The sequence below is a fragment of the Grammomys surdaster genome, unplaced genomic scaffold, assembly GCF_004785775.1.
Source record: "Grammomys surdaster isolate TR1022 unplaced genomic scaffold, NIH_TR_1.0 259, whole genome shotgun sequence".
NCBI lineage: Eukaryota > Metazoa > Chordata > Mammalia > Rodentia > Muridae > Grammomys > Grammomys surdaster.
Window position 1 is genome coordinate 1,837,222 of NW_021604700.1, and position 23,508 is coordinate 1,860,729.

Below are 23,508 nucleotides of genomic sequence, written 5' to 3' on the forward strand. Positions count from 1 at the left end.
AGGTAATGTTTAACTAGATCGATCTGCCATAATTTAGCATGCCTACTAAGTAAGTGAGAGGTGGAGAGTTACCTGAGAGAAATAAAGCCAGTTCATCTACTTAGAGCAACCAGAAGGGATCTGCAGGAGTTTTGTTGTTGTTGTTTTTAACTTTATTGTGGGGAAAAGTTGCTAGGATGCTTGTCAAATGTTTTGGGGTCCTTTCTAAGAGATTGAAAATCATCAGCCATCATCGTAGGGCAGGGTTTCTTCTGTTTTGTTTTGTTTTTTGTTTTTTTCGAGACAGGGTTTCTCTGTGTAGCCCTGGCTGTCCTGGAAGTCACTCTGTAGACCAGGCTAGCCTCGAACTCAGAAAATCCGCCTGCATCTGCCTCCCAAGTGCTGGGATTAAAGGCGTGAGCCACCACCGTCCGAGGGCAGGGTTTCTAATCTTAGTGCTATTCTCTGCAGAGTGAGGGGATCATTTTGTTCTGAGCACACTGAAAGACCCTGTGTGCACGGAGATGTTTGGTAGCATACCACGCCCTTGATTAACAATAGTTAGGACTTATCTCCAAGTTGTTTCCAGACATTTCCAAAGGTCCCCAGGGACAAAGTCAGTCCCCTCCTTTGAAGATTACCAGTCCCCAGTAAAGCCTAGAGACTTGTGTGCTTCACATGCAGTCTCCTCTCTGAGTTTTAAATCTCAGTGCCTCCAAACATGGCATCATTTGGGAACACAGTACGTGCAGATTTATCTAAAATAGGTCATACTGGAATAATGACTGATAACCTCTTAAAAAATGAAAAACTGAGCCGGGCGGTGGTGGCGCACGCCTTTAATCCCAGCACTCGGGAGGCAGAGGCAGGCGGATTTCTGAGTTCGAGGCCAGCCTGGTCTACAGAGTGAGTTCCAGGACAGCCCGGGCTATACGGAGAAACCCTGTCTCGAAAAACCAAAAAAAAAAAAAAAAAAAAAAAAATGAAAAACTGGATGACAGGCATGCAAATGAAGAAAATATCAAATAAATATTAAAGTCCCGTGTTGGTAGTATGTTCCGGTATTTCTAGTACTTGAAAGACTGAGACAGGATAATAAGTCCGAATTCAGACTGGGCTACATAAGACACACACACACACACACACACACACACACACACTCATTGGAATTATACTGCTGAAGTCTAGTAACTGACGTGCAGCCACCAGAAGCTAGCTGCATGGCCTGGGGCAGATTCTTCCCTAGTCTTAGAGGAAGAACCTCGGGCTAGTCTCTTTATCTCAGACTTAACTTCCTATAACTGGACACAGACACAGTCCTTTAAAATAGCCTGTGGTAATCGTTACCGTGGCCCTAGGAATTAAGTACACTGAGAATAAGCAAATTACTGGCCAGAGTTCAGTATTTGAAACATGATCAAAGAGAAATAACGAAGATGATTGCCACCAATTATTGTCATCAATTTCCTAACTTATATCACACAAAAGGTACACTCAATAAATTAACAATAAGCACTCTTAGAAAATCTGTGCACATGTGTTTGTGTGTTGCAGTGTTAGAGTATCCTTTAGGATACTTTAGGCAAGGACTCTACTGCTGAGCCATGTTCTCAGCCCAGAGAGCCCTTGTTACTGTTAAAGACAACGCAAATAATCATTTACGGCTCCCTTTCAAGTGTCAGTGGCTATTATACAGACCAAGATGCCTGCAAGACAGATACAGTATGTAAATTATGTCAGCACTCCTAGCCACTGACTCTGATCACACTGTTGCTTTAAGAGAAGTGTTGACTGTTTCAGATTACAAAGACGCTATTTAGTGTACAGCAAGTAGGACCATGTGTCCAGCAAGCCAGTCATGTGCCTGTCCCAAGTGGGCAGTTCATATTCTCTCACTGCTAGAAAGAGCTTAGCAATCCTGTTCCCTAATAGTCTCATTTACAACACAAGTAATGTACTATCAAAGAGAAAAGCCGGGGTGGAGGGAGTAAATGCCAGTCTCTTTAAGACATAATCATACCAGCTGACAGCTCAGTTCCTACTTCCTCCTTTTGTTAAACAACAAGAAAGAAAAGTCTCCTGGCCTCAAGATCTTATTTTTTAAAAGTAATTAAGACCACTCCTCGAATTTCTATTTCCTACCATGTATTAAAAAAGGGTAGGAAGCATTGTTAAAGAGCTCCAAGAAATGTCTACGAAGCAAGCGGGATGATCAAAATTAGGTCTAGACTGTGTAAGTGCCCTCTATAAACCAGCATAAGCAGGCCATTAATCTAGAAACCTTTACCTAACTCGAATACATGTATAGTTTATACACATTTGGATATAATCTCACCAAATCCCCTCATCTTCAATCAAGAGTGTGCTTCGGAGTTATATGAAGAAGTGGAGCCCAGCTGAAATCACATTTGACCTAAACAGGCTGCCTGTTAGGGACAAGGTGGGTGGATAATTGTGCTTGGCTCCTGGGTTTTTTAAAAGGCCCCAGGAGGTAGAGATAGGGACTAACAATTCTCCAAGCTACTTTTCTTTGTCTAAAGAAGGCGAGTCGTCAGGAACTGAATACCAGGGGAGAACAAAAAGTAGCAGTGAACACGTTTTTTTATGGCTCACTGATAGTATCTCTAACCTTTTTCACCCACACACTGAACGCTCGCCCAAAGCAGGCTCAAAGAGGGGCTGCTAGTTGTTCAAGCCCTCCTCTGTCTTATCCCTTCTTTCTGCATTCTTCTCACCTCTCCACCTCCAAGGTAAGAAGAGCCTAATGCCTAACTACTGACGGAGGGGGCGGGGGTTGGGTGTCCCTCAACAGGCAGCTCCAGTCTAGGCTGGTTGCCTAGAAGTCAGTGTGACGCTGAGAACTCTAATCGCCACGTCGGATCTCTGGAGAAGGCAGGGCAGGTGAAGGAGGCAGGAGGGAACCAGTTCCTGGACAGTGGGAAAAGGGCGAAGCGAGGGTGTGAGGCTCCGGAGGGAGTGCGCGCGATAAGTAACCCTAGGAGCGGTCCCCGCCGCCCGGCTCTCCGGGATCACCTTGCGCTGACCTAGTTGAGCAGAGAAGGAAGGAGGGGGCGGCCGAGGAAAAGAGCTGCGAGGTGGGCGGGGCCCTGCCCGGGGGCGGAGCCCTAGAGCGGGAAGCTCGCCTGTGATTCGCTCAGGCAATCGAGCCGGAAGCGGCCGGGAGGCGTTGGCGGCAGCGCACGTGGTGACGTGCGAGGGAGTGCGGCGCGAGAGCGCGCGGCGGCGGCGGCAGTGTGTTCGGGACGCGCGTGGAGGTCGGTCGCTCAGAGGTGCTGGGTGCGTCGTGGCAGCGAGCGAGTTCCTGCGAGTACCCAGTGGTCTTCCTCTGCTCGCAACCTCCCGCCCGGTCACCCCGCTCCCCTCCAGCGCCTTCCGCCTGCAGCCCGTCGAAGCTCTGGAGATGAATTTCGCCATCTCTTCAGAGATGACCCAGGTAACGCGCTGTACGCGGGCGCCGCGGGAGGAAGAGGGCGGGGTGGGAAGATGGTGGCTGTGCCGAGCGTCCCGCTGTCCCAGGAGAAACGGGCATCACGGGGCTCCGCACTCGTGTGGTTGCCGGCTGGCAGGGGACGAGCGCGGTTGTCCCGGACCTTCCTCCGCCGGGGCGGGGACCGTCAGGCTTCCGCGCTGGGTGACGGAGGTCCCCAGGACCTGACCCAGTGGACGGCTAGGAAGGATGACCCGCCGGATGAGAGCGGCGGCCACCGCGGACTGTGGGCATCGTTTTCCGCTGTCAGGAGCCGGTGCCGGCTGCGGTTCGGGGCTCTCCGAGCTAAGACTCCCCGCGGCCGGCGCGTGGGGACACGAAGCCGCCCCCAGAGCGCATCGGTTCCGGAGGTTAGGCGTGGGGTGGCACGGAGTCCCTGGTCGCCGTGGACCGCGGGGTCCTTTGTTCCATCTCCACGTTGCCCGCTTTTCTTGCCAAGCGCGGGGAAAAGGAGGCGGGAGGAGCGAGGGAGCGGCTGCCCTGACGTGTCAGCTCTGAGTGACTGCGCCACCGGCCAATCGCGGCCGGGGGTGTGCGGGCGCCTCGCTGTACCCGCCGAGAGCGCGCCCCAGGCCTTGAAGCGCGGGGTCCCACAAGCTCCATGTTCTCCGAAAGAAATAGGTGGAAAGCATGCTTTTCGTCCCCCCCCTCCCCTTCTCTCTCTTTTTTTTTTTTTTGTGAAGGACCTCGTTGTAGATTCCTGATAGGAAGATATCGGAGAATGTCAAACTGGAGATTAACGTAAGGAAATTTGTACACACACACACACACAACACACACAAACTTGAGAAATATTTTTGCCTTTTCCCTCAATACGTTGCAGATAAATGATTTCGGAGAGCAGACATTTCAGTCAAAAAGAAATCGGACGACCTAAAAGGGAACGTTTTGTTTAATGTCTGTCAGTAGTGGAGGTTAGAACATCCCGATAACAAGTTCTTGGGAGTTTTGTTGTGGTCTCCTGTTTTGGCAATACACGATAGCTCTGGAAGTAAGAGTACACAAGTGCCGCACAGACTAGATCACCGTAGCCATCGTTTGTTTAATTTTAACACTAGTGGTTGATTTAGGAAACGATAACTAAGAAAATAGTTTTCGGGTTGAATCCTGCTAAAATTGAATATCTTAAAAATGTTAAAGGACTTATTTATAAGCCTGGATGCAAACATAGACTAGATAGAACTGGATTGAGACCAGTATGCTCTAATGACACCTGGCAGGCATTATATCAAACCTGCACTTTGGTGACTTCTTGCAGACTTGGGGTGGCTGTTCTCTGATTTGTGAAATCTCGAGTTAATGAATAGATTCCCACTTCTGTAGTCTTTGTCTTAATTTACAGTTGTCTTCTAACTTTGTCTTTTCCAAAGACAGCATTTCATGCTTTGTTTTATTAGAGGGAGATCGGTCTTGTTTTTAAATGATACGGTTTTGCATTTCTTGTTTAGATTTTTTTTGGTGTTTTTCGAGACAGGGTTTCTCTTTGTGTTTCTGGCTGTCCTGGAACTCACTCTGTAGACCAGGCTGGCCAAGAACTCAGAAATCCGCCTGCCTCTGCCTCCCAAATGCTGGGATTAAAGGCCTGCGCCACCACTGCCCGGCTTGTTTAGATGTTTTAAGTGCCATATAAATGTAGTTTTCTGAGTAAGTTTCTTTGAATGCTTTGGCCAGTTATATTAATGTTACTCGCCCCAAAGTTGTTTTAGCTTTTTAGCAGTGTGATGGTATAGTCAGATGCTGCAGGTAGAAATTCTCGAAGATTAAGTATATTCCTCCCTTGTGTTGGTGTTAAAAGTATTGGAGAGATTTCTGAGATTTTACTTCTCTTGTGTCAGTGACCACTGTGGTAATGTTTCTAGCCCGACAACAGTATTCTGTACACTTTTGATGTCAGCCTGGATATCCAAAGGGTACTTCAGCATTAGAACATCTCAAACTCGGTTCTTTTTTCTTTCCTATTTTTCTCCATACAGTTTCTAAAAATGATGTATTGATAGCAGAGCACCCATGTTCACATACCTTAAGTCCTCACTCAGTGCCTTTAAGACCAGCCAGCATGGGTGTATATACTCTTCATTTAAGTGTCTTGTGTCCATGTTTTTTTCCCTGCCCCCACCACACCTTCTCAAACACCCTTTCTTATAAACCTTCATCTGGTCTCCATACTTAGCATTGTTTAAACCTTAAAATAAATTGGTAATTTCCTTTCCATGTACCATGTGCATCCTGCAATCTACCTTCTATTGAAACCAAACAACCATTTTCTGGACTGTGTGCTGTCAAGCCTTCCCTTCCCCTTTGCCTGAGCCCGTTTCTCTGCTTTATCTGCCTCTGCAGTGTTTAAGGCTGCAGATACTGTGCTACCTCCATTTTGTTCTAAGCATTTTATTCTAGTCTGCTTCTGCCATGTTTAGTATCACAAGTGTTTGTAGCTCAGTGGTTAAATGCTTGCCTGATATGCTTGATGCCCTGGGTTTAATCCAGCACTGAGGAGGGAATTCTTAAGTTACTTCATGATTGACTTCCTTGGAAAAAATTACCTTGAAACATAAATATTTGTGGTTTACCTTAGCAGTGTTTTGAAAATGTGATGTTTCTTTTTGCTGAGTGGAGAGTGGGAAATGCTAAGACCTGCTGGGTTCTATTCACTTAAGCTAGTCTTCTGGGCTCTAGTGATGCTTGAATTCCAAATAGTAAAAGGAAATTCCCTGTTTCCCGTCTTTCATACTGACCATGCTAAGGAACTGAAATGTGTTTAGCAGTATATATTTCTTTTGATCCCAGTTTCAGTCTTAAAAATGGACTGGTTCAAACTGTATTTTTAATACAAGAAGTAAATTTTATATTCTTACATAACTTAGGGATGTTTGATCCTTGGTCTGGCTTTTGAAAGACAAAATTTTTCCTCATTTTAAAATGTTATTAGTTACTGTGCATGAGTTTTATACATGAAATAAGAAACATGAAATTTGAGAAATACTTTGTTTTAAAAAAATTTTTACGTGTATGGATGTTTTGTCCAGAAGGCATCTGATATACCCAAACTTAAAGTGAGCATGAACTTTTAAAAACAAGCTTGTATTAACTTAAAGGTCATTTGGACTTGGGCTAGCTTTTTAGAGTTGTAACGATGGGTAGGTACTACTGATAAAGGTGAAAATCAGATTACTATTTTTTTTTCTAGACAGTCTCTTGTAGCCTCTGTCAGCCTTGAAATTCACTATGTAACTCAAGTTGGCTTTGAACTCTTAATCCTCCCAACTCAGTCCCAAGTGCTAGGAATATTGGCTTGTGTTCCCATTTCATATGCTAAGATCATAGTAGGCAGAAAGTCAGATACTAAATAAAAAGACTTTATTTCACAAAATTCAAGATAGTATTGTAGCATGTTCAAGTGGATAGACCAGAATTACCCCAAGCATTCTCTACAAAGTTTTTTCTTAAAGTCTATAGTAATTTTACTCCTGCCCCAATAAATCTAAGTTAGAGCAACCAAGCTATCAAAATAATAAACATTTGGCCAGGAAGTTGGCTCTTCTAGGGGACTAGGTTCAATTTTTAGCATCATGTAGCTGATCACGCTGCTGTAACTCCTACTCCAGTATATTTATTGCCTCCTTTTGGCCTCTGAGGGCACTGCACACATGGTAAACAGACATGTACAGGCAAAACTCAAGTTTAAAATGTTTATACATCTCCAGTGTGTTCTCTGTACATGGGATGGCATTACCTGTTTTCTGAGAACATTTGTTTTGTTAAAACTAGTTTTGTAAGAAAAGATAGAAATTGTAAAGCAGAAGAAATCAACATGACAGTGTGATAGTTGATAGAGTTTCTGTTTTTAAGACAGTCATGCAACACAAGCTGTCCTTAAAAATGAGCAAGACAGGATTTTCCTGGAAGAAGAGCACAGAACAGATAATTCTGGACAATCATGCATGTCTTTAGAGAAGTCTCTGGGTGTGGAGCTTGGGGAACACTGCTTCCTAGCTCTAGAGAACTGGCAAAGGCTCCATGGCTAGAGGAGTTCACTTGTCAGGAAAGGCAACATGAAACAAGGGCAGGGTTAAATGTCAAGCACACTTTGGGGAGTAGGGTATCTGGCTTTATATGTATCTAGGAAGAGTGCCTGAAGGTACTTTCCTGGCTCCTAGAGCAGACATTGTCTGTTGCATATTAGCTGGGGTCTAATACTTTAGAGTTAATATTTAAATTTGTCCTTTACTTCTCAGGCTAGCATATCCTTTAACAATGAGAAAGGATTTTTTTTTTTAAGAAATCACTTTGAGTATTTGCATGTTAAATAAAAAAGAAGTGTTTGTAGTTTATTTTTAATGTAATGTATTTTTTGCCTTTTACCTCAAAGATTGACTTATTTTGTATGACCTGTTCTGCCTATATGAATGGCAGACTGATTCTTCCAAATATCTAATTTAGAAATGCTATTTTTACAGATTATGATGCATGATTATCACAGAAGAAATTCATGTCTATAGCTTTTAAGGACTTGATTACATCATTTTCAAGCCTGCTAGTTTTGGAACCACCATTAAAGCCTAAGACATCTACCTTCACTCGGCCACCCATCTTCACACCGTAACGAAGTGCTTTGTTTCAACACTCCTTTGTCTTTGGATCATTTGTGCTCTCAGTGACACATTTCTCTTCAGGAATAGTTGGTAAGTGAATAACAATATTTGGGCTGTGAGCTGGCTCAGTGGGAAACAGCACTTTTCTGCACAAGCCTGGCAATCCAAGTTTGATCCCTGGGAACACAGGTACTAAAGTGGAAGGAAAGAGTGAATTAAACAAAGTTGCCTCTGACTTACACACACACTAGGGCTGGCGCATGCTTCCTCTACAGTTTAACTGTTTTTAAAAACACGGGTTTTCTGAAAACTGTACTAGGTATAGACTCTGTCTCAGTGTTTAAATGGGCAGAGAGATCCCTAACCGTTTGGATATGAAAACATTTCGAAAACCAAACCAAAAAAAAAAATTATTATTATTATTAGTGTGTGTGTAAGTAAATGTCTTGGTTCTTTCCTTTTATCATGTGGGTCCTGGGGCTTGAACTTAATTAAAGTCCTCAGGCTAGGTGGTAAGCACCTGACCTGTTTAGTACCCATCTTGCAGACACCTAAAAAGCATCTTTATCATTTTTTTTAAGCTTTTTTAAATTAACATTTGCTGTTTTTCTTTCCTCCCTTAGTGTTCCTTTTTGTGTATTTTAAGTTACTTTAAACTGAGTCTTATACTACTACTCTTTAACTATGTGGTTTTGTTGTTGTTGTGTTGTTGTTGTTGTTTTGTTGTTTTCGAGACAGGGTTTCTCTGTGTAGCCCTGGCTGTCCTGGAACTCACTCTGTAGACCAAGCTGGCCTCGAACTCAGAAATCCGCCTGCCTCTGCCTCCCAAGTCCTGGGATTAAAGGCGCGCGCCACCACTGCCCGGCTAACTACATGTTTTATGTAGTTATTAGTTTTATAAGTGAAGTAGAAAACTTGTTTTGAGAACAGTAGGCTGGAGGTGTAGTGCAGTGATTGTGTTTACCTAGCGTACTGGAGGCCCTTGGTTCTGTTCCTAGAGTTGTACATAGGAAATGGTATCTTTACAAAGAATTTTAGAGTTTCCAGGGGTAGGAGTACATGCCTGTAATCCCAGCCCTCTGGTAAAGGAAGGGGGATTGAGGAGTTGAGGGCCAGTTTCAACTGTGTTCTGAATTTAAGACCAGCCTGTGCTATATGAGATGTGTCAAATGCATATTAGTTTATTTTTGAGAGTAACAGATGGACAGCAGCCAAGTCCCTAGATGTCTCTCTTAAGCCACTTGCTGTATAGGTTTGGACAGGAAAATATTTCATTTTCTTTCCTTCAGGAGGAATGTGTGTTAGACATGGAAACCAGGTTTAGGTTGTTGAGATACTTACTGCTGGATGATGGCTTACAAAGCCATGGATCAAAGTCAGGATGAAGACATTTGTATCTTGAACCACTGTTGTTTCAGCTAGGATTTTGTGAGATAATTTTTTTTGATATGTTGGTAGGATAGAATTTGGGTATCTTTGAAAAAATAGATACATTCTTTTTTGAAACAGAGTTTTACTGTGTAACCTTGTTGTTCTCCTTGAAAGCTGTGTAATAGACCAGGCTGGCCTCAAACTCAGAAATCTGCCTACTTTGTTTCCCAAGTGCCAGGATTAAAGGTGTGACTCACTATGTATGCCCTGCTTGAAAAATTTTAAGAACTATTTACAAGTAAAATAACTTAGCTTTCTTTTTTTTTCTGTTTAGCCAAATTTATAAGGAAAAATGATTCCCAATGGATATTTGATGTTTGAAGATGAAAATTTTATTGAATCTTCTGTTGCCAAATTAAATGCCTTGAGGAAAAGTGGGCAGTTCTGCGATGTTCGACTTCAGGTATTTTATGTGTATGAGTGTTGTGCCTGCATGTATGTCTTTGTACTACGTGTGCAGTGCCTGTGGAGGTGAGAAGATGTAGGATGCCCTGGGATGGGATCTACAGATGGTTGGGAGCCACCATGTGGGTGCTGGTCCTGTGGAACAGCAGCCAGTGCTCTTAACTATTGAGCCACCTGTCTAGCTGTGAGATGACTTAACTAGAAACGTGAGACAAAGGAGGGTAGCTGGTATGCTAAGTTCATAGTCAACAAAACTTCTTTCTCATTTTGTTTTTCGTTATTTCAGGTCTGTGGCCATGAGATGCTAGCACACAGGGCAGTCCTGGCTTGCTGTAGCCCCTATCTATTTGAAATCTTTAATAGTGACAGTGACCCTCATGGAGTTTCTCATGTGAAGTTGGATGATCTCAATCCAGAAGCTGTTGAAGTCTTGCTGAATTATGCATACACTGCTCAGTGAGTACCTTCAAGTGAACCAGAAAATCAGAAAATACCAAGTGTCTGAATTTGAAGTGCCTGGTCATAACTAAAAAAAAACCTTGTTTTTAAAAATAGGTTGAAAGCTGATAAGGAATTAGTAAAAGATGTTTATTCTGCAGCAAAGAAGCTGAAGATGGACCGAGTAAAGCAGGTAGAGTATTACACCTTGTGACAGTAGTAGACTTATGGTAGGGTGTTCTGTAGGGTTAGGCTGTAGAAATTATCACAAAACATATAATTAGGCCCAAGAATTAGAAATTCTGTTTCTTCCCATCTCGGCTGAGCATGTTGTTTTGACCACAATTTGTCCTCTTGACTGACATTCTTTCTCAATGAAGTTTCCATTCAATATTTTTTTATTTAAGCTACTACTTGTATGTTTTTCTATGGTGATGACAGGATAGTATTGGGAAATTAAGTTACATAAAACGCTACATCTCTTTGGATATATTTATTTTTGATAGCATGTTAAATAGCATCACTTACACTGTAAGATTACTCTACAGAACTGTAGCTCGGTCTTTCTGGCTTGAGCATAACCTGAAATCAGTTTCAAGATTGTGTGTTTGCCCTAGAGCAAATGCAAAAGAATCTATAAGGAATTAAAGTGGTATATTGACAGTATCTGATACAACAGATTCATGTATGTATGTATATGTTCTACACATATGGGAAAGTACCTGCAGAGACCAGAAGAAGGCATTGTGTCCCCAGGAGCTAGAGTCACCAGTGGTTGTAAGCTACCTGCTTGATGTGGGCCAAACTTGGGTCCTCTGGAAGAGCAATTAGCTCTTAAGAAAGCCACAGTCCTCTTGCCCACTGAACCATTATCTCCAACACCTCTAGTCACAAAATTTTTAAACAGAAAAAATGGCTTTGAAAAAGGGCCAGCAAATTAAAATTTTCTTAAAAGAGTCAGGCTTCTTTAAAGAAAAGTTTTATAAAGAACAGCTATGTGGATTCTATATATAATCTGCTTTATAGTTACAGTAACATTTTTTTTTTTTTTTCAGACAGGGTTTCTCTGTATAGCCCTGGCTGTCCTGGAACTCACTCTGTAGACCAGGCTGGCCTCGAACTCAGAAATCCGCCTGCCTCTGCCTCCCAAGTGCTGGGATTAAAGGCGTGCGCCACCACTGCCTGGCTCAGTAACAAAATTTAAACCAGTAGTTTTCAACCTTTCTAACACTACGACACTTTAATACAGTTCTCATGTTGTGGTGCCTCCCAACCATAACATTTCTGTTGCCATTTCATAACTGTAATTTGTATTGTTATGAGTTGCAATATAAATATCTATTTCCAGTGGTCTTTAGGTAACCATGATGAAAAGATCATTTGACCATCAGAGGGTTGCCACCCACAGATTGAGAGCTGCTGAGTTAAACAGTTAAAACAGATAAATTGCCCCACAAACCTAAAGCACTTGTTGCTTCTATAGACAAGTTCAATTCTAAGCACCCATAGATGTCTCCCAACTGTCTGCAATTCTGGTTCTAGTATCTAATGCCCTCTCCTGGCCTCTGGAAACACTGCATGCATATGGCAGATTGCCTAGACATGCATGCAGGCAAACATCCATACAAAAGGAAAGTGGATCTTTAAAAAAAGAGTCCAGCAAGACGGCTCAGCAGATAAAGCTGCTTGCTGTGCCAGTCATGGTGACCTGATTAAAGGTAGAAGAGGCAAACCTACTCTACAGTTGTCTTCTGATCTCCATGCATGAAGCACATACATACACATATATACACACACTGATTTTTCACAGAAGTCCTATGCTGCACATAGTTTCACATTCTCGCTTCTTCCTAATACAGATACTATTTTTCCACATTTATTTCCTAATTCTCTTTTGCTACGTTTCCTATGTGCTGTGTGCTCAGCTTTTCTATTGCAGGGCCTCTTTCACACACACCCTTTCAGAAAGCCTTACCTGACTGCTGCTGTGGACACCTAGACTCTACACTACATGTCCCTTGTCACATTTGCTCTATTGTATGCCACAGCTTTGCTGTGTCTCATTTGCTTTTTGTTATTTGGGTTTATTTTGAGACATCTTGTTATGTAGCCCAGGCTGGGTTTGAATTTAGATTTCGCTTGTCTCAGCCTTCCAAGTGCCCCAGATTCTAGGCATGTGTGCACCACCATGCTCAGGTGATGTCATCATTTGTCTATGTGCTGTCCCATTGTTTTGATTTGATTTCTGGCTCATTTTTGTGTTTCCCATGATGTACATGTATTAACATTATATATTCAGTAAACTATGCAAATGTTCGCACGTGTGTATTTCTTTTCTAAGGTCTGCGGAGATTATTTACTGTCTAGAATGGATGTTACTAGCTGCATCTCTTACCGAAATTTTGCAAGTTGTATGGGAGACTCCCGTTTGTTGAGTAAAGTTGACGCTTATATTCAGGAGCATTTGTTACAAATTTCAGAGGAAGAGGAATTTCTTAAGCTTCCGAGACTAAAGGTAAGGAGTAGGCCACATAGGTCATACAGGTCTGTAACGTAGGCACGGTCTTTGTCAGGTGAACAAGGGTTACAATAATGCTGACACACTGAAGTGATTGTTACTCTGACATAACGGGCTTCTGCTTCCCTGTTTATTGACTTTATTTAGGTTTACTGATTTCTTTGCAAATTGAGAAAATTGATGGAATACAACTTTTTTAATACAATTATTTTGAGAATTTAACAAAGTGTACAGTGTTTTATCATATTCACTTCCAGATCTATACTCAACTTCAAATCCTTTCAAACTTTTTTGGCCCTATGTGCTGCTTGTTACTGATGGATATGGAACAATCTCCTAAAGTGTAGTGAGCCTACAGGAGCCACACCTTTAAAGAAACAAAACTGTCAGCTATCTAGCACCTCAGCTAGTGCTGGGTGGGACTTATGCACTCCCTCCCCCAGCCAAACCTTTACTATGAAACTGAGCATTTAGCTGAGAACCAGAATTTCAAAGCTGATGTGGATGTCACTGATATTTGTTTTATTTGTCTATAATTCTAGTTGGAGGTAATGCTTGAAGATAATGTTTGCTTGCCCAGCAATGGCAAATTGTACACAAAGGTAATCAACTGGGTGCAGCGTAGCATCTGGGAGAATGGAGACAGCCTGGAAGAGCTCATGGAAGAGGTTAGTTTTAGAGTAAATGGGATCCAACAGTTCTTACAAATTATTTTTGCTATAACATGAAGGATTCCCTTTCACTTTTATTTTATAACCATGACCCTAAAGAATTTAAATTTTGCTATAGGTACCCCTAAGCTGAGAAACAGGGGGGGTGTCCAGGTGAGCTGAATGAACCGTTCAGTTTGGTCTTCTGCTTTTCTTTTTTTTTTGTTTTGTTTTGTTTTTTCTTTTTTTCTTTGCTTATTATGTGCTGTTAACTTTCTTTAAAGTAGCATGTAACTTGCTTTAGAAATGGGAGGTGGTACTGACATTTTCTGTAGATTCTTAATTTTTCTTCACAGGTTTTTGCTTTAAGTTTCACAAGTAAGTAAAGCTTCTAATGGTTGTTCCTCCCCGTTGGTTTATCTCCCCATAGGTTTATTAACAAAACTAGGATCCCCAAGACTGAAGAACCGAGAAGAAACCTCGAGTGTATTGACACGTAAAGAAGCAGCAGTCCTGCCCCAGTTCTCCTAAGAAAAGTCCGCTGTGGGCAGAGAGCGATGATGATTTAATGGTGTTTACTCCTTTACAGGGTTCTTACCTCTAAACTTTGTGATTCAATGCTGTTGTTCTTACATATAGTCAGACTTGGGGCTGTTTTTAGAAAATATACAAGAAAAACAAACTTTGATGGAAAACTTGGGATTGGTCCATGTGCTGGTGGAGCAGTGGAGTGATTGAGTGTAACATCCCACAGAACCTCCAACGCTCACAAAGCTAGCCTGCTCTCTTAGGCCTTAGTCACTGCTGTTACTGCATTCCATAAAGGCTAGCAGATGCTCTTTCAATTCTGTGACTTCCCATATGGGAATCAGATGCAGTAGTCATGTATTTGCATCTGTGCAGGAAGATTGCAGCTTGCTTGAATTCTTGCATTTGTTTTTCCGTTATGTGTTTTCTTGACATTACCTACAGGGGAGAAGTATGTTTATTCAAACAATGCCATTTATCTTCAGAGGTGTAAAACATTCAGTGTTTTGTTGTAAATATGTGTATTTAAGAAACTGTGTGTTGTACTATACCTTTTTTCTTAATGTCACATAATAGAAGCTATGGAAGCAATGAAGATTTCTTTCAAGCCAATCAAGCCAAGGACTCTTCAGCCAGTATTAGAAGATTTTGTATTTGATCTTGATTTTTGTTTTGTTTGGTTTTTTGTTTTGGTTTCGCTTTTTACATTTTTACTACTATGACTTGTTTTTCTTTGCATCGGATCCTGCCAGAGTAAGATGTCAAGACGAACACTGGAGGTTACCTTGAGGCGGTTGTGTAATCTGCGGACTAGCAAGTAGCCATGGTGACAGTAGCCACATGGGTGTTCTGTTGCTGTTTTGCAGGTTCAAACCTTGTACTACTCAGCTGATCACAAGCTGCTTGATGGGAACCCACTAGATGGCCAGGCTGAGGTGTTTGGCAGTGATGATGACCACATTCAGTTTGTGCAGGTACACATTGCACAGTCTGAGGTAACCTCAGGTTAAAATTTAACTGGAGAATTTTATAGCATTCTTAAATTTTCCTTTAATAAAGGAAAGTGGACGAATTTGCTGTTATAACTGGACAGAGACTTTTTGGGAGAAAACAAGCATATTTTACAGCTTCTAACATTTTTGCCACACCAATAGAAGCTAACTCAGCAAATTAAACAAACTCCATTTACACCTTTTCTCTCAAAATATGGGTCACAACTAGTAATAAGAACAGTAAAATAAAGCAATGTATTAGGTTTTTGTTAATTTGGTTAGATTTTTTTAAGGTTATGTAACACTCATGACTAATAGGACCAGTTTTAAAAAGATACAGTTGATTTAGATTGCTGATGGCTGTGAAAGAAATTTTGGCTATTTAATTACTGAATACTCATGAAATAGAAACAATATCATGCTTTATAATAAGTTTATACAATGTTGAACTCAGAAATGGTTGATCATGTGTTATAGTGTAATCTGGATGTTTCTCCCACAAAATGTATTAAAGCAGTGTAGTTTCCTTGTGCTGATTGAGTTAATTCTGTAACCTTTTATTAAATACACACTTAAATTCAGATACATTTTTAACTATAGAGAACAAACATCTAAGGTGTATGATCAATTTTAACTTATGGACACTGACCGTATACAGAAAAGGAACATCTATTGTTTTTGTATATTGAAAGTTAAACAAGTGCTCTGCATATATTTTATGCCCTCCAACACTGAGCAACACCATAGCAGCCCCACAAATTGTGACTGTCACAGTGAGCCAGTGACTAAACCATGCTCTTAAGAAGAAAAGCACCCTGGAGCCTTCATCTTTTCAATAACTGCCCTACACCGTCAAAAAAACATGATTATCCTAACTTGAGACACAAACATTTTGCCTATGTTTGGAATTTTTATAAAATAGTCATGTAATATGCATTCTTCTTATATGGCCTTGAACTCAGCATTGTGAAGGTGTATGCTGGAGAGTAATCCCAAGCCACAGAGAGAGTGTTTCCTTTAAAAGTTGGCTCAGTGGTAGTATACTGACTGTATGCTTATGTTATCTAGATGGTAGAGGTCTGTGGTTTCCCATGGCAATAATAGTACCTAAAAAAACTGGGGACTTGGATTGACCAAAAGTCATGTTTTTATTTCTACTTGGAGCATCTGGGGTTGTTTTATCTTTAATTATAAATATTGTAAGTTAAAGTAGCCTTTCTAATGGCAAAAGATTAAATGCCAGCCAGTGGCAGGCTGTGATGCTTGATGTGAAGACATAGCATATGTAGCTTCTGTTACAGGACCCTACCAAGGTATATGTCTGAGAAGAGGCTTCCACCGTAAGAGGGCCTGAGGGAGCCTGTGGGATGAGACGTGAGGTGGAAGGCGGCACGAAAGCAGGCTTGGTTGGGATTTAGAGGATTAGTCGTAGATGAGCAGATTATCTATGCAAGGGTGCTGCTCCTTGGTTGGCAGTCTAATCTGCAAAGGGAAGCATGTACAACCAATGGTTTTTTTCTTCTAGGAGGCAAGAAGAATTATTGTGTGGTCGAGATGAAACCTAAGACCTTTGCGTATGACAGGCAATACTCTACCTGAGCTACACGTACAGCAAGGAGAATGTAGACAAGAGTACTGAGTAGAAAGAGTGTGATTTAAAAAGTTTATAGTGAAACACATTGAGTTTAGAGATATGTTCAGTTATATTTCTAGTTGGCATTTGTTAATCATAGGAAATGGCTAATTGTTAAGTGATATCTCTGGGCTGGCTATGTGATCTCAACAGATTTGCATTTTTCAACTTTACAAAGTTGGCTTGGACTTTGCTATTTTTTTCTTTCTTTTTTTTTTTTTAGTGGTTAGACAGAGGGTACATTAACGTTTGTGAGAGCAGTTTGTAGACTATTTCAGGTAATAGGTTTAAGTTTTCAAGAATGATGAAAAGCGTAATAATCTAAGGATATGGAGGAAAAAGGATCAGTTCTACTCATGTATGCCTGTACATAGCTTTCCAAAGGTTGAGGGTAGATCTTAATAGTGGTTTAGGACGGTTTGAGAGTGAGAAGATCGTGAGAATGTGTGAGACGCTGACCCTTCTGTCTTGCTAAAATGTTGTGAATAGAGTCCATGGAGCAGAAAAGGTGAAGGGGTCATACTCTAGATTTCAGGGATGAGAAAAGTAGGTAGAGAGGAAGCCGAGGAAGGAGGAATGCGATTAGAACCTACCCAGACTGTAAAAGCCGCCTGAGAAGAAAGTGTAATGAATTACATCTTTTGGGGGGTGATATAAGATAGGGGTAATTGTGTTTGTGTAGGAGGATTGTGTATCTGATTGTTAAATGCCAATCATAGTGTGGATCCTATATGGTATGACCGTATGGTAGAGCAGTCTTACTGCTATGAATCCCTTTAGTATAAGTATCATCAATTTCTTCTTTTGTGATACTTGGGACTTATTTCCACAGATTGAAATGGAGATTTTAATGTATCTTGTAATCTTTACCAATCAGAATCCTGTTTCTTTGTTGCTTTTTGTTTGCACTAGCAATACAAGTTTCCATTAGAAACTACTCTTTTGTGGAGTCTGTCCCTGGGGACCAGGTTAAGTGGGTAAGCAGAGTTTGTAGGTACTGAAGTGTGGTGCCTTTTCTTTTCGTGGTAGACATTTTAAGACTCAGTATCAGGCTGTGGTGACAGGTGTGTATCACCATCTGACCTAGCACTTGGGATTCTGTATGAACCTTTCTCGTGGAAGTGCCAGGAGCTAAGGGAGTTGAAAGCAGTCTACAAAAGACGCTCACAAAGCACACTAATTCTCAAAAAGTCCCTCATTACCATTCCTGTAGTATAATTCTGTGAGTGGCTCTTTTAGTATTACTTCATTTCTGAGTACTCTATGTGGTGTTTAGCTTTTACAGTATCAATAGTAAGTAGCCCTAAAATGTACATGCTTCTGGTTGATAGTTCCCTGTAAAATGCATTCAGATATTGGCAGATCCTGTGTACTCACTCTTTGCTGCTGGTGTTGTGTGAAGGACACTAGGATAGACAGTTTGGTTGGGTTGACAGTTTCTTATACAGAACAGATGAGACGTGTTAATTTCTCCTTCCTGCTCCCATATTGAGGTACCATTCTGGTGTTTGATCTATAGTGTGCTTTTGAATTGTTTAAATTGATCTTTTTCTGAGCAGTCAGTTGTGTAGATGTAGCTGTTTCGTTTTTAAGTGATGTTGTAAGTGTGGCAGGAATCTGTCAGCTGGAAAGTGTTGGTTTGTGTTCAGTTTAGTGTGCTGTGAGTGTGCTGTGTAGGTGGAAGGCGCTCAGTGTATCGGCAGTGTTACACAGTAGCTCAGGAACAAAGGTCAGCAGGCATGCTCTCTGGCTAGGTTTCTGTAGCTGCCTTTTGATTTTGCAGAAAAAGCCACCCCGTGAGAATGGCCATAAGCAGATAAGTGGCAGTTCCACTGGATGTCTCTCTTCTCCAAATGCTTCAATGCAAAGTCCTAAGCATGAGTGGAAAATCGTTGCTTCAGAAAAGACTTCAAGTAAGTTTGTCTTCAGTTTATTTATTTGTAAGGATAATTGTCAGTTTAATACTTTGAGACTGAATAAGGAAAAACTCAGAGCAATGGCATACAGAAAACCATAGCAGAAGTTTCATTCTGGAGACTGGAATACAATTTAGAATTCTCTAACCACCCCAGGTGTTAATATTAGTTTCATGGTAAACACGGAGCTCTTGTGTTCACAGATAACACTTACTTGTGCCTGGCTGTGCTGGATGGTACATTCTGTGTCATTTTCCTTCATGGACGGAATAGTCCACAGAGCTCACCAACAAGTACTCCAAAACTGAGCAAGAGTTTAAGCTTTGAGATGCAGCCAGATGAGCTCCTAGAAAAGCCCATGTCTCCCATGCAGTACGCACGGTCTGGACTAGGGACGGCAGAGATGAATGGCAAACTCATAGCTGCAGGTAAGAGCAGAACCCTGGGTGTGACGAACAGGCCTGTAGATGGACATTCATATTGACTTGTGGTGAGAGGACTCAACATGCTGCATTTCAAGACAGAAATAACATTGATATTGAATATGCCTAAGTTTGTTAGAGGTCTGCTTTAAGTTAAATGGGAGTGATGTGCTAGACCATGAACGCAGGGCCTCAGGGCTTCTAGTGCTGTAGTAGACTGATGTTAGACCACAGAGTAGGTAAACTTGCTAATTTTCAAGCAGGAATAAGCAGTTTGCTCATATAGATAATGAATGCTACTCCTGTCTATTAGGAACGTTCAGTTAAATACCTTTCTTGTTAGGTAGGTACATTAACTACCTGGACCCTGGTGACCAGCCACATAGTTTTTAATCTTAGCACTTGGGTGGTACGATAAGAGGCTCAAACTGTAAGATAGCCTAGGGGACTTAGTAAGACGCCCACTGCCACTAGGGGGAATTCAGCCATTCTGATCATGTTTCACATGTTAAGCAAACTTACTTGTTTGCCAGGAGGTTATAACAGAGAGGAATGTCTACGGACAGTTGAGTGCTACGATCCACATACGGATCATTGGTCCTTCCTTGCTCCCATGAGAACACCAAGAGCCCGCTTTCAAATGGCTGTGCTGATGGTAAGTACAGTGTGCTGCAAAACAATCCTTTAGTTTTGTTTTTTTCTTAGGACTACCCAGGGAAAATTCTTACTTATCACTTTTGATATAGGGACAGCTCTATGTGGTGGGTGGATCAAATGGACACTCAGATGACCTGAGTTGTGGAGAAATGTATGATCCGAGCATTGATGACTGGACTCCTGTTCCAGAGTTGAGAACTAACCGTTGTAATGCAGGTAACAGTACTCTTCTAACACAGCCAGGGTTTAATCATGATCATTGAGTTATTAACATGTTTTACACCTTCCTAGGAGTGTGTGCTCTGAATGGGAAGTTGTACATTGTTGGTGGCTCTGATCCATATGGTCAAAAAGGCCTGAAAAACTGTGATGTGTTTGATCCTGTAACAAAGTCATGGACAAGCTGTGCTCCTCTAAACATTCGTGAGTTGATCTCTTTGTTTTGTTTGGAGTGGGGGATAGGGTTTGCCTGGAACTTTCTGTGTAACCCAAACTGGCTGGCCTTGAACTTGTTCTTTAAAGACCTGTGGATTGCCGGGCAGTGGTGGCACACGGCTTTAATCCCAGCACTTGGGAGGCAGAAGCAGGCAGATTTCTGAGTTTGAGGCCAGCCTGGTCTACAGAGTGAGTTCCAGGACAGCCAGGGCTACATAGAGAAACCCTGTGGATTAATAGGTGGTAGTACACATTTACAGTTTTTATAGCTTTAATAATAATCTTGGTTTACCTTAATTTTTATAGGTAGACACCAGTCTGCAGTTTGTGAACTTGGTGGTTATTTATATATAATTGGAGGTGCAGAATCTTGGAATTGTCTGAACACAGTAGAACGATACAATCCTGAAAATAACACCTGGACTTTGATTGCACCTATGAATGTGGCTAGACGAGGAGCTGGAGTTGCTGTTCTTGATGGTGAGTATCTGGGTTTGGAGAGGTGAAATAGTACAAAGTGGCTAGAGTTAGTTCCAAAATTCCAGGAAGAGTCAGTCACCTTACACACTGTTTAGTAGATTTCAGGGACTGGTGAAATGGCCCAGCAGGTTAGGATGCCTGCCTTTCTGACAAAAACCCTGAGTTGGCTCCCCAGAACCCATGTAAAGGTAAGAGGAGGGAACTGACTCCACATAGTTGTCCTGTGACCTCTGTATGTGATGTAGCATGTGCAAACCTTGACCCATGCCATACATAATAATTAATGAATCATTTTTTAAAAATTCAGATGTATTCTGTCTCTTGTGACATAAAGGGAGAGATTAAGGATTTTCCCCTCTGTTAGTGTCTGTTAGTAACCTAAATATATTCTTTTAGCCATCTCTTGGTTGGTGTTCTTAACCAAGTTCTAAATTTCTCTCTGTCAGCTGTATCCATAATTCAGTCTTAGATTTTGAATTGACCTGTTTTTAGGATAGTAACTTTAAGAATTTTATTTCAAAGCATAATCTCTCAATTTTCTTTTGTAGACTGTGTCCTTTCACATAGTCTTTGTTGATTGCTTTATTGTCTATAGAATTAATGTCATTTGGAACAAAGCTGAATCTTAGCAGGACTTTGTGGCTCAGCTAGTAAGCATGGAAGTGTGCTGACAGTAGTAACACCCTCCTGACCCAGAACCCACACCTTTGTGAGCCTATCAATGTAGTTGTACCTCTATTTATGCATGCAGGATAAAGTGATAATTGGAAGAGAAAATAATGAAGCTGAAAATTAGTGATTTTTTTCTCCCATAGTTTATTGCTGACATTTTTGTTCTATTTAACGATTATGTTATTTGCAAAAATCATAAGTAGACGAAAGCTCTAGAAGTTTAGTCATTGGTCTGTTTTCTTTAACACTGGTGGGGGCCACTTTGATGTACAGCCCTAGTCCCTCCTATAACTTTGACTATGTAGAACTATGATAGTTTTTCACCTAACATATTTCTTTTCATCTGTGAGGTGATGACAGTAGTAATTACTATGGAATTGTGGGCAATATATTTTACATAGTGCAGTTTCTGCCCTTTTCTCCCTGTAGTTGCCTAAGTTTTCATAGGAATGGATTCTTTTCCATTTAACTCGTCTCCGTGGTTTCCAGTATCCTTGCTACACAGACACTTTCTTTTTGTGAGATAAATTTCATTATGTAGCCCAGGCTGACCTCATACTGATAGTCCTTAGTCTTGGCTTCCTGAGTGGCGACATTACTCGTGTATGTTATTGTGCTTTGCCTGCATAGGTATTTAACTAAAACTTTTTTTTTTAACAGAATGGACAAGCATTTCTAGTTAAGATTCACCCAATTTTGGAGGCTTTAAAAAAAAATGTGTTTTCTGAGCCTTTTTAAAAAGACTGACTGTCTTGTTTCTCTTTAGGAAAACTGTTTGTAGGTGGTGGCTTTGATGGTTCTCACGCCATCAGCTGTGTGGAGATGTATGATCCAACTAGAAATGAATGGAAGATGATGGGAAATATGACTTCACCAAGGAGCAATGCTGGGATCACAACTGTAGGGAGCACCATTTACGCAGTGGGGGGGTTCGATGGCAATGAATTTCTGAATACCGTGGAAGTCTACAACCTTGAGTCAAATGAATGGAGCCCTTACACAAAGATTTTCCAGTTTTAACAAATTTAAGAACCCCAAACTAACAGGCTTAGTGATGTAATTGTGTTTAGTAGAGGTACCCTTGTGAATAAGGAGGGTGGGTGGGGTAGATGTTGCTAACAGCAACACAAAGCTTTTGCATATTGCATATTATTAAACATGCTGTACATACTTTTTGTGTTTGGAACGGAATGCAAAGATGAAGGTCTGTTTGTTTATTAAGACATCTTTGGTTATTTTACTTTTTGAAGGTTGATACTGTAAAAGAATAAACCACAAATTGATTGGGAACATCATTTCAAGAAGTCCCTGCTCCTCCACATTTGTTTTGCCGATTTGCACATTAAATGATCTTCCCTCACTTCTGTCTTAAGAGGCAAGAAGGGTAGGGTTTACACATAGGCAGTTGGGTTTTTTAAGGGCCCCTTTTCAATAACTGGAACACTCTATAACAAGATACTTATTTAAATAGATAACAATGACTATTTTTGTTTTTATTAAAAGAAAAGTTGACATGCCTACCAATATTTAGTCTTTTATGATTACATTTTTATAACTTTTTATATTCTCAGCAGAGTGCTTTATCTGTTGAAGTCAAATGTGACAGATTCATGTTATCAAAGCAGAGTGGCAGAGGAAAGGCTGCAGAGCGGGGTGTTTCTTTTAAATGCTCAGAACGCAAACTTTAGCATTTGCCGCAGCTGTACTTTTTTCTTTTCTATTTGAGAGTGCAGTATCGATGTTTATTTGGATGGAGTTGCTGAATAGTAACAGTAATAATTCATCCCAGGTTTGAAACATTACTGAAACATTTAAACTGTCTTTATTTATCATTAACCAAACAATTGTAAGTGGAAGCCTTTGATTGAAAACAATTAAACTGTATTGGGTTTGTGAATGCACCCCTTTTCAGAAGTGTTTTGTTCAGCATTCTTACTCACCTGGATTAACTGGTTGGGAAGACTTGGTGTCTGTGTAGTGCTACACCTAATTTATGGTGCCCAAATAAGCAAATCTAATGCTTGCTGCAGATGCAAACACATTAAAAGTACTTTGCAGTAAATCTGTGCACTGTGGGATTTAATATTCATATGTTTGTCATTCATTTCATTACTTACAACGGGGTTTTCATTGTTTTGTTTTTTCCCTGTAAGGATGAGTTTACAGTACTAGTAGACAATACTTATTTGCCATATCTTTATAGTAAGGGATGGTATGAGGTTGTGTTTTACATAAACCAAATCTGCCAGCTGGCA

General features: G+C 41.1%; 1 protein-coding gene across 3 annotated transcripts; it reads left to right on the forward strand.

Moving 5' to 3' along the window:
- Nucleotides 1–3,186: 3,186 nt before the first annotated feature.
- Nucleotides 3,187–23,315, forward strand: Ivns1abp (influenza virus NS1A binding protein). Of its 3 annotated transcripts, XM_028775722.1 has the most exons (15): nucleotides 3,187–3,433; nucleotides 7,942–8,166; nucleotides 9,782–9,910; nucleotides 10,199–10,368; nucleotides 10,468–10,543; nucleotides 12,692–12,865; nucleotides 13,411–13,536; nucleotides 14,913–15,020; nucleotides 18,455–18,584; nucleotides 18,791–19,015; nucleotides 19,543–19,664; nucleotides 19,756–19,882; nucleotides 19,958–20,089; nucleotides 20,408–20,581; nucleotides 22,020–23,315. In XM_028775722.1, the coding sequence occupies exons 3-15, from the start codon at nucleotides 9,800–9,802 to the stop codon at nucleotides 22,271–22,273; spliced, it is 1,929 nt and encodes a 642-aa protein (XP_028631555.1). In that variant the 5' UTR covers nucleotides 3,187–3,433; nucleotides 7,942–8,166; nucleotides 9,782–9,799; the 3' UTR covers nucleotides 22,274–23,315. The 3 variants fall into 3 exon arrangements, with proteins under 3 accessions (XP_028631555.1, XP_028631557.1, XP_028631556.1); XM_028775723.1 differs by lacking the exons at nucleotides 3,187–3,433; nucleotides 7,942–8,166; nucleotides 9,782–9,910; ... (2 more) ...; nucleotides 12,692–12,865; nucleotides 13,411–13,536 and adding an exon at nucleotides 13,695–14,089; XM_028775724.1 differs by lacking the exons at nucleotides 18,455–18,584; nucleotides 18,791–19,015; nucleotides 19,543–19,664; ... (2 more) ...; nucleotides 20,408–20,581; nucleotides 22,020–23,315 and having other exon boundaries at nucleotides 13,949–15,020.
- The last annotated feature ends 193 nt before the right edge of the window (nucleotides 23,316–23,508 follow it).

Bases quoted from the DNA above. Each gene is read 5' to 3' on its own strand.
- Ivns1abp (XM_028775722.1), top strand. From the start codon at position 9,800: ATGATTCCCAATGGATATTTGATGTTTGAAGATGAAAATTTTATTGAA. The intron at 15,021-18,454 runs GTACACATTGCA...TTGATTTTGCAG, and splicing joins ACCACATTCAGTTTGTGCAG to AAAAAGCCACCCCGTGAGAA. The intron at 20,582-22,019 runs GTGAGTATCTGG...GTTTCTCTTTAG, and splicing joins TGGAGTTGCTGTTCTTGATG to GAAAACTGTTTGTAGGTGGT.